General features: G+C 47.7%; 1 protein-coding gene across 1 annotated transcript in view; it reads left to right on the top strand.

Moving 5' to 3' along the window:
- The window catches only part of TENM4 (teneurin transmembrane protein 4), a 387,326-nt gene that overhangs the window by 253,657 nt on the left and 120,965 nt on the right, over window positions 1–12,704 (top strand). The window contains exon 15 of the mRNA XM_039228710.1: window positions 7,704–7,889. Coding sequence (XP_039084641.1) covers window positions 7,704–7,889 — 186 coding nt within the window. The remainder of the gene's footprint in view (window positions 1–7,703; window positions 7,890–12,704) is intronic.

Here is a 12,704-nt window from a genome sequence, read left to right as displayed (position 1 = left end):
TGGTGAAGTACTTTACCATTATCCTGGCCTGTCCCTTAAACAGGTCCTGGTCTTCATATCCTTCCCCAGAAGATGAGGTGCCCACAGAGAACTGTCCCTCAGATTGTGCTCCAAATCTAGTTCTCTCTAGCTACTCAGAGGCACCTCAGTTGTTTACATCATCCTCTTTCTCTCCCCAGGATCATTAAAGTCTCTGTTCTCCTGGCTCTTTCCAGCACATAAACATGGTATAGTTGCCATACAGTGTCTACTCTATAAAAGAAGTGGATGAAACAAGGCACATTATAAGGTGTTTATTTAAGCCTCACAGATGAACCTGAGATGTTAGTGTATAAACCCTGTTTTATAGATGAGAAAGCTGAGGCACAGAAAGATGAAGTAACTTGTCCAAGTCACATAATTGGATGGATGGATGGATGGATGGATGGATGGATGGATGGATTATTAGATGGCCTGGTGACTGGATAGATGATTAGATGATTAGGTGAATTGTACAGATGGATAGGCAGATAGACATATGGAAGATGAATAAACAGATAAACAGACACACAAACAAAAAGAAAAGTACTTAATATGGTAACACTGGGTCACGGTGAGGAAGAAGATTATGACTGATCTCAGAGTTCTGTATTCGAGCTGGGGTGATGATCTAATACCTAACTAACAGTCATGGAAATGTGTCAAATTACAAATGAAGTTTCACCTCAACTTGGTCACACAAGTCAGTCATAGACCAAAGAGCAGTGTTAATCATGGCCACCTTTCATTCTAGCTAAGTACCTTTGAGCCAGTCACTTAATCTCTCCAAGCTGTTTCCTCAGCTACAATACAGGAATGAAAATACCATTGCAGGACCGTTGTGAAGATTTAATGAGATAATATTTGTGGGCCACCAACAAGGCTTCTACATTTTCTCTTTATTTCTGCTTCAATAGTATGGCTCAGACTTAACATGTACCAGAATTTCAAAGAAATTCCTGAGCTGTGCACTAACTCCGATAAGCTAGTGATAAAACAGAAAATCCTAGCAGTAATCATTTAAAATTATTTAACCCCCTATTAAAATTTTTTAAGGACATTCTAAGAACCCCAGGTCCTAAGCAAAATAGAACTATTATCCCTTTTAGTGCTAAATACGGACTTAATAAAGGACTTTCTAGGAGGTCACATGGGGCCAAGACTCTGTTTCACCTGCCTCTGTTCCTTGCTCAGCAGGGAAGCCCACAGATCCTTGGGCGGGGACCCTTCCATTCCTCACTTGTGGCAATTTTGAGCATCTTTCCAAGTCACAGAAATTTTATGAGAAAAATATATGTAAGTCTGTCCCTTTAGGGGAATGCCACAGCTTCCCCTACCAGCTATTTTAATGAACAGGATTGTAAAGTAAGTCCAGACAAATTAAAACATAGCTGCGCTAGGTCCCAGGCTTCATCCAGGCTCATATAGGGATTAACATTTAATGAGAGGAGCCTGGGGCAGCTTTTTCCCTTATGTATACACTTGGGGGCACAATTAACCAAGAGCCAAACCTTCTATCTTTCCCTACCCTTTCCACTTCTTCCTCGTGTGCCTACTCGCTTTCACATCACGGAAGGAGAATGGGCAGCAGGAAGAAGGAAGGTGTGCCTTAGAGTGCAGGGACTGAGCCCTTTAAGATTACAGAGTTCTCGGTCAGAGATTGCAGCTGAGTCTCTAAGAAGGTTGGGCACAAAGGGGACTGAGCCCTGTGCAAATGTATCTAACCAAATAAATCTTGTACAACACGACCCTGAGACAGAGTCAAGCCCAAGTAATTTAACACCTCTTCCATGAAGGGCTTTTTTTTTTTTTTAATTCATATGTTCTTTCAACAAATATTTGTTGAAATCTGCTGTGCCATGCCTGGTGCTTGCTGCCAGGGACCCAGGATGAGAAAAAACTAAAGCCTGCCATTAGGTTAGCCATTGGTCTGGAGAAAAGACAGCCATGTGCACAGGTGGGGCAGGGCAGAGGTGCAGAAGGGAAGAGCTGTGGGCATGGCTTTCCCTCAGAGAAGAGCAAGCATGTTCTTGGGCCCCGCCTGGTTCCTCTCCAAGGTCCTGTGTGCTTCAGTCAAGAACTTCACAGGCTTGCAGTCAGAACGGTAGGACAGCTGTGGATTTTTACGTAATTTCAAGAGAAAGCCAAGGCTGCAAATACAAATGGCTTCTTCCTGGGTTCCGATGGTCTTGGCCAATGGTGCCATGCGAGGCGACTAGAGAAAGCATACCTAAATTTCGAGGCTGATTACTATAGACTCTAATATTTTGCTCTTCAAGAAAACACTCCTCTTCAGGAAGTCCAGCTCTGATGATACAAGATGTCTTAAGTCCTCATCTGTCAGTTGTGTTCATAGCATAGCTTACCCAAGGCCTTTCACTTATACTCTTGTCTTCCATTGTCACCACTCACCCAGTAGGGAACCATCATTACTCTCCTCTTTTGGGGAGTAAAGACATATGACCCAGATTAAATAATTCTCTGAGAACTCTACAAGGACCCAAGGAAGCTGGGGAGTCAGAATGTGAGCCCAAGTCTACCCTACGGATTGTGTTCTCTATAGTATTTTGAAGGATTCCTCTCAGATCCCAGCCCCTCCAACTGTCAGCCAGGAAGCTCTGATGCGTATCACGTGAAGGTCAACAGGCACTTATCAAATGCTCACTTGTATCGGGTATATTACAGAGTCAGAGTTCACATTTGATGCTCTGACGTCAGTCCAGTATACGTGCCACTACATGTCATTTTCTTTCTCACAAGAGTATGCGTGTGCCCAATTTATTATACCCTATGTGCCAGGCACTATGCTAGAAGTCTTGCTTCTCTACATGTGAACTTGTGTCACTGATGTCAGTTATGTCTGTCTGCCATGCTAGAATGTCAACCCCTTGAGGTCAGGAAAGAACCATGCCTGTCCCAGTCACCATCAGATCCCATCGCTGTAGGACTGGCATGTAGTGGGCACTCGAGAGACGAAACAAGTGAGAGCAATTCCTGCAACACCCCTGTCCAGTGGTCGGTGTCATCCCCGGATTACAAGCAAGGAAACCGGGCCTGGAGAGGAGCCATGACCCACATTTCACAGAGTACCACTTACATTACATAAAGGGTAGATGAGCTGTCAAAGCACATTCTTCAGAGCCATCCTATTTGGTTTCCAGCAACCACTCTGGGAAGTTATATCTGCTTTCATGTCACAGCAGAAATCAAGAAGGAAAACGAAAGCAGTTCCTTTTATATCAAGGACGACCAAAAAAAAAAAAAAAAACACGTAAGAAAAATCACAACAGGACCTCAACTCGAGTCCAAATGATAAAGTAGCAGCTCGGGTTTCTGCTCCCATCAGGAGTCAGTGAGTCTCCCACTCAGGCGGAGAGGCCGTCTGCAGAGGGGACTCTGAACACCGACAGGTCGTGTTACCATCAGTTAGCACCCCATAAACATCAAGGTCACCCTGTTCAGGCCCCTTCCATTAAAACGTGTAAGAGCTCACAACCCAGCTTGTAAAAGGCTGATGGAGAGGTGCCCAGCCAGCAGGCAACCTCAGCTTCGTGCCAGGAGAGCGTGTCTAGTGTAAACTGGTGAGGAAATGCAGCGTTTGGATGGGCAGCCCGGCGGTCTCCAGATGACAGAAATGAGACTGAGTGTCTGGGAAATTCTGCGGACCGGGATCTCATTTCATTTTGCAAATATCCAGGGCCTGACTTGGATGTAACAAAAGATCAGCAGCAGGGCGGGGAAAGGAGACCCCGCACAGGAGAGCCTGCCTCTTTGCTGATCAGTCTCGTTAATCTCTGAGTGTCTGTCCTACCTACTGCCTGAGAATTGTCACAAGGAGCACCAGGTGACCGCATGACCTTGTGGAATTCGCCCATGCCCTCTGGGTCTCAGTGACCTCACCTCTAGGACAGGTAGTAACCTGGTGTTCTCACACCCTGGTTGTGGTACTTAAGTGAGAAATCGCATATGAAGAGTTCTTCATAAACTCTAAAACCTGATAGAAGTGTTAGCTGTTAAGCCAAAAGTGGCCCTCCTGCTCATTACCCCTGTGAGACGGTGAAATGGGAATTTTTTTTATACCTGTTTCACAGAACTAGAAAGTGAGGCTCAATGAGTTTTGTAACTTGTAACCTGCAGGTCGCCCAGCCAAGAAGTGGCAAAGCAAGAGTGGACCCCAAATCTGTCTGATCCTAAAATTCATGGTTTTTTATTCACTGTGTATAACGCAACAAGGTGCGGCAGTAACAGCTATGGATTATGTTGATAATCTTTGGATTCCATTATCAGTTTGTGCTTTGTCTGGATTGCGATCTCCCAGAGGACAGAGATTATGTCTAGTTTTTCTCTGTATTCCTAGCACCAGCCAGCCTTCAGCACATAGTAGGCATGCGTGGAATACTATCAGAAGATGAATGATCAGTACGAATCTATTGATACATGCTCTATGTCAGACACCCTCTGAAGGCATGCTGTCACCACTCCCATTTTACAGAAGAAGAAATTCAGCGGTGGAATAGGTAGTTTGAAGTCACATAACTGGCAGAACATATTTGGGATTCCATCTGATTCTAAGTCTTTTTATTTTTTTAATGTATGTATTTTTTAACATTTATTTATTTTTTGAGAGACAGAGCACAAGCAGGAGAGGGGCAGAGAGAGAGAGAGAGAGAGAGAGACAGAGGGAGACACAGAATCTGAAGCAGACTCCAAGCTCTGAGCTGTGAGCACAGAGCCTGACGCGGGGCTCGAATCTACGATTGTGAGATCATGACCTGAGCCGAAGTCAGAAGTTTAACTGACTGAGCCCCCCAGGTGTCCCTGATTCTGAGTCTTAGGCTCTTTCATCCACACTGGTTCCAGATCAATTAATATAAGAATGACCTACCTGTTGGCTAAGGCCTAAAGTCAGGCAAATGCTGGGGAAAGCCTGCCTCTTCTGTTCTGGACCCCCTTGAACTCTCCATACCCTATTACGTGAAAAGGCCAAGGCTTTGGCGCCAGCAGCCTGTCCCTCTTCCTGGCTCATAGCTCAGTGAATAGAAGCACCGTTTGCATCTGTGGTTTACCTTTACACCATAAACTGCCATGTGGAGAAAGTGCTGTGTTAGCCAAACAAATGATAAACTAATCTTCCCTCCTAGGTGTCTCAAGGTTAAGTTCCAACCCTGAGGCAGGCCCAGCCTCAGAGTCACCGGGAGTCACTGCCCTGCAGAAGGGATAGAAATGTCAGACACAGGACTTAGGAAGGCCTGGGGCCTGGAGAATGTCATTCTTTGTCTTGAGGAAAGCCCAAGACGGACTGTAGGAGAAGAAGGTAGGGAAGCTTGAAGAATGTCCTGAGAAAGCCATATTTGATGTGGCGGCTGTACTCCACAGCCCCATCCCAAACTGGGAAGTTTTCATAAGGGCATCTCACTAGAGATAGGCCTAGACTGACTCTCGGCCAGGCTGTGCAGGGCGTATATGAATTGTTTTACATTCTCAGGAACCTGTCACCCCAGGCGCACATGGATTCATCCGTTATCCAGCAAATCCCAATTAAGGGTCTGTTCTGTGCCAGGGTCTGTGCTGGGTACCAAGCATAGATGTGATCAGGAGAATTGTGTCCACCCTCAGATATCCCTAGTCTGACAGTGACACAGGCACAGAAACAGAAAATCAAATTACCACGTAATATGGAAGGGCCAGGAACAAGAGAATAACCACAGGGTGTGAGTCACATGCTTCTCAGAGAAGGAGAGACCCTTGAGCTGAGCCTGGGGGTAGCTTATGCTGTGTAACATGGAAGGTGTTTATAGCATACATTCGTATGGTCTGAGAGCTAGAAGACACCTTAGATGTCATCAGATTCCCTCTGCAGTAGATGAGGAAACCAGCACCCAGGGAGGGGATGTGACCTTCCCAAGGTCACACAGTAGATGAGTGGCTGAGCAAGCAAGGACCTGATGCACCTGGTTCTTGGACTCTTGGTCTAAAACTCACTGTCCTGAGAAAACTTTCTTGAGTTAGTCATCTCTGCCCTGCACTTTTCCATGTTCCACTTCACTGAGTGCTCACCGCAGCCCTGATGGTCAGCAGAGGGGACGTGAGGCGGCATCTTCACTGCCCGCATCAGTGAGGTCAAAGAGCCTGCCCACAGCCACACAGCTCAGAAGCTCCTGAGCCTGGTGTAGGACCCAGGTCCCCCCAGCTGCAGGCCAAGGCTCTTTGCACCCATTTTATAGTGGCCCCCCCACCTGAAAAATCCATCGTGTCCCTGCATAAAGTACTCCCCTGTTCAGGTAGTGTGCTTGGCTAGGTGTCTGGCATAGGCAACTGTTGTGTTCTGTTTTGTTTTTAATTCTTTTTTTTTTTAATGTTTCTTTATTTTTGAGAGAGACAGAGCATGAGTCAGGAAGGGGCAGAGAGAGAGGGAGACACAGAATCCGCAGCAGGCTCCAGGCTCCGAGCTGTCAGCGCAGAGCCCAAAGCGGGTTTTGAACTCACAGACCGCGAGATGGTGACCTGAGCCGAAGTTGACGCTTAACCGACTGAGCCACCCAGGCACCCCTTGTTTTTAATTCTTAGGCATTGTAGCCGTTGCCTTGTAGGTTGATATGAAAGGTCTGAGCCTCTGAGATCTAATTTTGATTTAGCTCCTTTCTCAAAAATAGCTAGACTATTAGTAGCTTCTAAACCAGGAATACAGCTTGGAAGATTCCAAGCTGTCATGGGCAAATGCAACTTGACACAGTGCCAGTTAATTTAGTTTGAAAGCGAATGAAAACATTGGGATTTTCATTTGAAGACTGTGGGGCCATGAGGCCCAGACTGCAGGCAGGGTCTCCATCACAGTCCTGGCAGAGAGCATCGGTGGCCACAGCTGCTCAACTTGGTTCCGAAAACCTGTTTCGTAGCTTTCACAACCCCTGCCTGTGCAACTGTGAAGCTGTCACTGGCCGAGAGCCGAAGTGGCCTGTGAATCGGGCCGTGTGTGTTTTGTGCCGACTCACAGACAGGCCTTTTGTGAAGGCCTGGGCAACCCCGTGGGCTGTGAGATGGTGCCCCAACTGTTTGCTTTGGATCGGAAGGGTCATTGAGGTGGTACGTGGAGTGGGAGTGACCGAGCAGTGTGTGGAGGCTAGAGCACAGGCAGCAGAGAAGCACAGAGACAGCCCCAGAGTACATGCCGGGGTGTGGGGGACTGGCCTCCCTTTCACCCCACCTCCATGGCACTCAAGACCGGAATGAAGTGCAGACCCCAGGCCCCCTGCACGTGCCCCAGCCAGATCCACGAGTGCTTCACTTGGCGAACCGGGACTCGTCCTCACTTTGTTTTCACACATAACCAGATTTTAATTAAATTCGACTTTTCCTCACATCTGTTCGGAAGGCCGGTCCCCTTTAGAGGTGGCAGGCACAGAAGCGGGGACAGGCTAGCAATAGGGGAAAACAAACAGAGCAGAGCCCTCCAATCTGCCCTGTTTTGGTAGGAAAACGGGCTCAGGACAGGCTTTTGCCTGGAGAATTGTTCTCATCCGAGGGTCATTGTTCAGGGAGATTTGGCTCCCACGCCTCATGGGAGACGGGGTGGGTAGCCAAGGGTGACTCTTGTTTCCAACAGTGACTGGCTCAAGATGTGTTTTGTTTTCCTCCCCTCCCCCCCCCCGTCCCCTTCCCCCACTCCTTCCTCCTCCTCCCCACAGAGATCTGTGCTGCTGACTGTGGCGGCCATGGAGTCTGCGTGGGGGGCACCTGCCGCTGCGAGGAAGGCTGGATGGGGGCGGCCTGCGACCAGCGGGCCTGCCACCCGCGCTGCGCAGAACACGGGACATGCCGCGAAGGCAAGTGCGAATGCAGCCCCGGCTGGAACGGCGAACACTGCACCATCGGTATGGCGGGCCCAGGCGGGGGGTCTCCTGCGGGACGTGCTGAGGGCGCTAGCTGACTGTCTGCATGGGGGAGCTGGGCAAAACGTCCTTTCATCTGGTGACATTATGGTTGGCATTTTCCAGCTTCAATTTGACATAAGCCCACAATGGGCCAATTTTAACCTTTTCCTTCCCAGTCTGCATTTCCCAGAGGTCTATTAGCCCTTCCTGGGCCCACGCAGTAGGGTTCTGTGTTAGGCTGGGGATCGGGAGTAAGGCACGCAACTGCTACCACTTAGCAGCTAGCCGCGGGCTGTCCCAGTGCTTCTTTGAGCCTCCGTTTGCTCACCTATACAATGGGGATCATACTGCATATAAAGAAGAGGGGGCCCTGTGCATGACTGTAGCACAGGCTGGCACATGGTTCAGTGTTCAGTAAGCGTGGCCATTATTATCAAATTCATGATCTGGTTGGAGCGCTTGGGCTTAGCTCTGAGGCCCCCACACCCCCTGGCCATCAAGTCCAGAGCTCCGAGAGAGGCCTGGAATCCTGGGGAAAGCTTCCCATGGGCCCTCCCACTGGGCCTGGCTTCCTCCCTCCCTCCTTCCCCTGTGCTTGCTTGCACCCAGTCTGCTTCCGTCTCCTCTGTCCTCTCCAGGGGCTCCTCGCAGCCCCCTCCCCCCCAAAACAGCACTTTTGGCAACTCTCAGTGCAAGCTGATCACTCCATTCCCTTCTTCCTGCCTTTCCTGCTGCTTTCGTTGATTTTAAGCACCGCCAGACGTTTTGCTTGGTTTATTATCCTGGAAAGGGCACTCACCGAAAGCTCTTTGTTGAATCAACTGGTTTGTGTGTGTGTTTTAACTTCTTCCCCTTCCATTTTTTTCAAAAGGAGGGTCTGTGATCAGATGGTGAGCACATGGCTTTGGAAGGCAGGGTTCCGGGTGTCCCTCTGATGCTGAATTCAGGTCACCTCTTGGGTCTTAGGGAAACTGGAAGACAAGCCCCAGACCTTTTGAGGGACAAAGAAATTTTGAGCGAATGGAGCCACTGCTCTCATTTTTCTTAGGCTTCATCCCTTTTGTTTTATAATCTGAAATTTGCCTGTGTTCATCATTCCCCACCCCCACAGCATCACTCTGTTTATAAGTGGCTTCAGAATCCCTTGCACTTATTAATATTAATAATAATGGCTTCTAATTTTTGAGTATTTCAATGTGCCAAGCATGTGCTCAGGGCTCTAACTGCCTTATTTCGCATTCCTACTGCTAACGGTCACCCTCTGAAGTCATACGTAATATTTCCTCCTTTTCGGGAACCTGAGGCTCAAGGTCACTTAGCTTTTAAGAGGTAGAACTGGCATTTGAGGCTTGGTTTTCTGAGCCCCAGTGCCTGGGCTCCTCACCAGCTGCTTGCCGTGAAGTCTTCAAGGCAAAGCCCAAATTTTCTATGGAGCCATCTGGCTCACATCCTTCCTAGAGGCTGTGCCTTCTCATTATGAGTTGCAGACCTGGTTTGCCCACTGTGTACTCTTAACAGAGCCACCCGGAGCCAAGGGCAGCCCTTCCTGCTTTGTCACTAGCAGAAGGTGCCACAGCATCTTGACTGCACACTTCTGGGTGGCTTCCTCATGTCAATGTCATCCTACCTTGCGATGGTCCTGGACTCCCCTTGATGAGAAGTGGCCCTAGTCATGCACAGGGCCCCCTCTTCTCTAAACCCTACTCTCCCCACACCCTCACTTTCCACCATGACTGGGGACAGGCTGACCTTTCAGCCTGCCAGCCCAGAAGACGACCCTGTCCCTATTAAAACCAAAATCAGAGCCCAGAGAGAATGCATTCTGCTTTCTATCACTTGGTTGCAGAGTCCTCAACTCACCTTGCCAAGTTCCTAAAAGTTTAAGGATGTCAGACTTTTATAAGATGAAAGCATCTCACCTCAGTCAAATGACAATGAGGGAATTCAGGAAGTTCTCCCTCAGCTCAGTCGCGTGATTCGTGACAGGGTTGGTGGGCAGGCTGCGCTGTCTCATGTCTTGTAGATGTGCAGCAGCCTGGACTAAAGGACATCCCATTTATTCTGATGCCAGAGAGTCAAACCATCCCACCCCACTCCCATCTGCCCTCCCCTCTCCTCCCCTGCACACCCATGTACCCGTTGTCACTCTGTAAGAGCCAGCTCCTCCCTGGGATTGCAGATGCTTTTTCTCCTCCAGATAAGAAATGTTTCCAGGTAAATGAGCATGATTCATGGGGGAGGCCGACAGTCCTAAATACCAGAAAAATGTCACAGGACATTGAAGAAGTAATGGACTAAGTCATAGTGGCTCAGATGAAAGGACATTGGCTCGGAATTCTGTTACCTTTCATTTTGTGGTGAGCATTTCGTGTGTCCCTGTCTAATCTCCCTGCATGGCAGCTTTGCTCTCCGTGGGTCTCTGTCTGTGGCCAGCTGCATCCCCAGTGAAAACCCAACACCCTAGTGCTGAGGAACACTTCAGTAACCTTGTCCAGTGAAAGGGAAGGGATAGGGGATGCAAATGAGGAAAACAGCGGGGGCGGTGCCTTCTTTTTCCTTTTGGAATAAAATGAAGAGAGATCTCTTTTTAATCTTTGATGGTGACAAGAAGCGCTGCCTTCTGTTTCCAGGGAACTTCACTCCATTTCAGGATCATTTAGGAAAAGACAAAAACTGTTGATGCAAAGAGTTAGAAATCCAAAGTGTTAAATGTTCTCTTGTTATCAGATTTCATTATTATACAGTAGGTCAGTAGAGCGCAGCTATCCCGTGTGCTGTAATTTAGTGATGTCCCATCCCAGCAAAAAAAATGGAATCCAAGACACTGATTACGACACCTCCATACAGTAGAAACAAGTGCAGAGGGCCTGTTTGTTTATACACTGCTGCCCTCCATAAACAGGAAAGAATGATTTGATTACCTGCCAGCTGGCATTAAACAGTAAGACAAGTGTGAGCTCCTTAGGGTCAAGTCCCCAGCCTAGGAATCTCTTCACCGCGGTGACATTACCTGGGGCAGATTATTATAGCAGGAATTAAATATCTCCTTGCAGAGGCTTTGGTCCATCTTTTCTTTTATGGAACCACTTGACATTTCTCAAAAGAGGTTGATTTTCAGAACAAAAGGGAAAATGGGCAGTGGCATCCTCTTTAGTGACCATGTTTTTTTCAACAAACAAGACTATTTCACATTGAATCCTAATTCCTTCTGTTAAGAACTGTCTGTCTCCCTGCATCTTGGTGAGTGTCCCATGGGCAGCCCACATGGCCGCTGGGGGCTTCATTTTCTCCCTCTGTGAATCACAGAAAGGGGGTGCCGAGGAGGCCTCCTGGGGGATGGTGTGCCTGCCCCCTCCTCCACTGCCCACAGACCCGCACACCCAGCATCCGCAAACTGAGTTACCCTGATCCTAACATATCCCCCAAGTAAGAAGCGATTTTTCATGTTCACTCTCACTCGTCAGTAATACTCCCACTTGCGTAGATGAAACCCAGTTTCCCTAATCCAGCAGCTAAGGTAAGATGAATTGGTACAGGCCTATTTCTCAAGTATGTGGTCAACCCAGAGTCCTAAAAAGCCTATTTTGCAATGTCTCTTCCAGGAATTTCATGGGTCTCAAGTCTGGGGCTTGACCTCCCACTTCTTTAGAGAAAGCTAAAAGTCATAGTTAAATTTGAGAAGGTGTCTAATTTTTTCCCTATATCATTGAAACCAGTACTAACATTTTTGGTCACTTTTATGATAATTCTTTTATTCAGTCCGGTGCCCCTTGTCTTTAAAGTCTCAGAACACATGTGGGAAATGCTAGCTTCTGATTACATTTGTAAAATTCCAACCTTGACCCCAAAGCTGTGATTGTTCAAGATGCCAGATACACAGTTATTTACTAGGCTTCAGGAGAGCTGTCCAATCACATAAATCTGGATTCTTAAACAAATCCTCCTCTGGGAGTAAAGATCAAAAATAATACTCAGATGATGCAATTACTCCAGTGAGCAAAGCCAGACTTCATGATGAAGAGAAATTATAAAGAAAGACCACAAAACTTTCTGGAGTCCTTGGCCCACTGTTGACTGATAGCTCTCAGGTTCCTTGTGTGTAATCAGACATTCCTTAACTGAGAGCTTACAAGACGCCCACAAGGTGTCAGCGCGTGTATGACAACCCTGTGCTTTTCCTTGAAAGCACTCTCTCACTACAGGACCCGTGACCTGAGTGGAGAGATGAGAAAATGGATGGGCCTCTACCCCAAGTTATCAGAGCGGAAGCTTGCTCAGTCTCTGGTTCTGGGAGATTTTAGCCCACATGTGATAGGGGTGGGAAAGTCGAAGAAGGTTAAGCGGGCTTTGTGAGTCCCTCTCAAGTAGATACCATTAGCCACTTACTCATTGATCCTTCATCCAAAGAGAGAAGGGGGTTTATGTATCCAAGGTCCTAACAAGAACATCTCGACGATGGTTTGTCAAACATCTAAAGAAGTTCACATGATCATAACCACCCTGACCATCACCTGCCATAATGAACCTTGTCTAATCTGCCTAATATGTACCAGTGATACAACCGTTACAGTCAGCAGAGGCTCCCGGAAAATGAGAATGAAAAGGCTCATGCCATGTTCTTCACAGCTTTTGATAGGGGCCCCCTGAGGCTTCTCGGGATTACCCTGAGAGAAACTTTTGGAAACCTATATTGGTACAAGCAAGTCAAGGGAAGAAGTTTGCATGTTGGGGGTCATAGAAGTGCTACAGAGATCTAAGACTTCACAGACTCTTGCCAAAGGCTGAGAGTCTGTATCATGAATAGCTGTATGCCAC

Source organism: Hyaena hyaena, unplaced genomic scaffold (genome assembly GCF_003009895.1).
Source record: "Hyaena hyaena isolate Hyena2069 unplaced genomic scaffold, ASM300989v1 scaffold_34, whole genome shotgun sequence".
NCBI classification, from domain to species: Eukaryota; Metazoa; Chordata; class Mammalia; order Carnivora; family Hyaenidae; genus Hyaena; species Hyaena hyaena.
The sequence above is the reverse complement of the archived record's forward strand: the minus strand, read 5'-3'. Positions and strand labels throughout refer to the sequence as shown.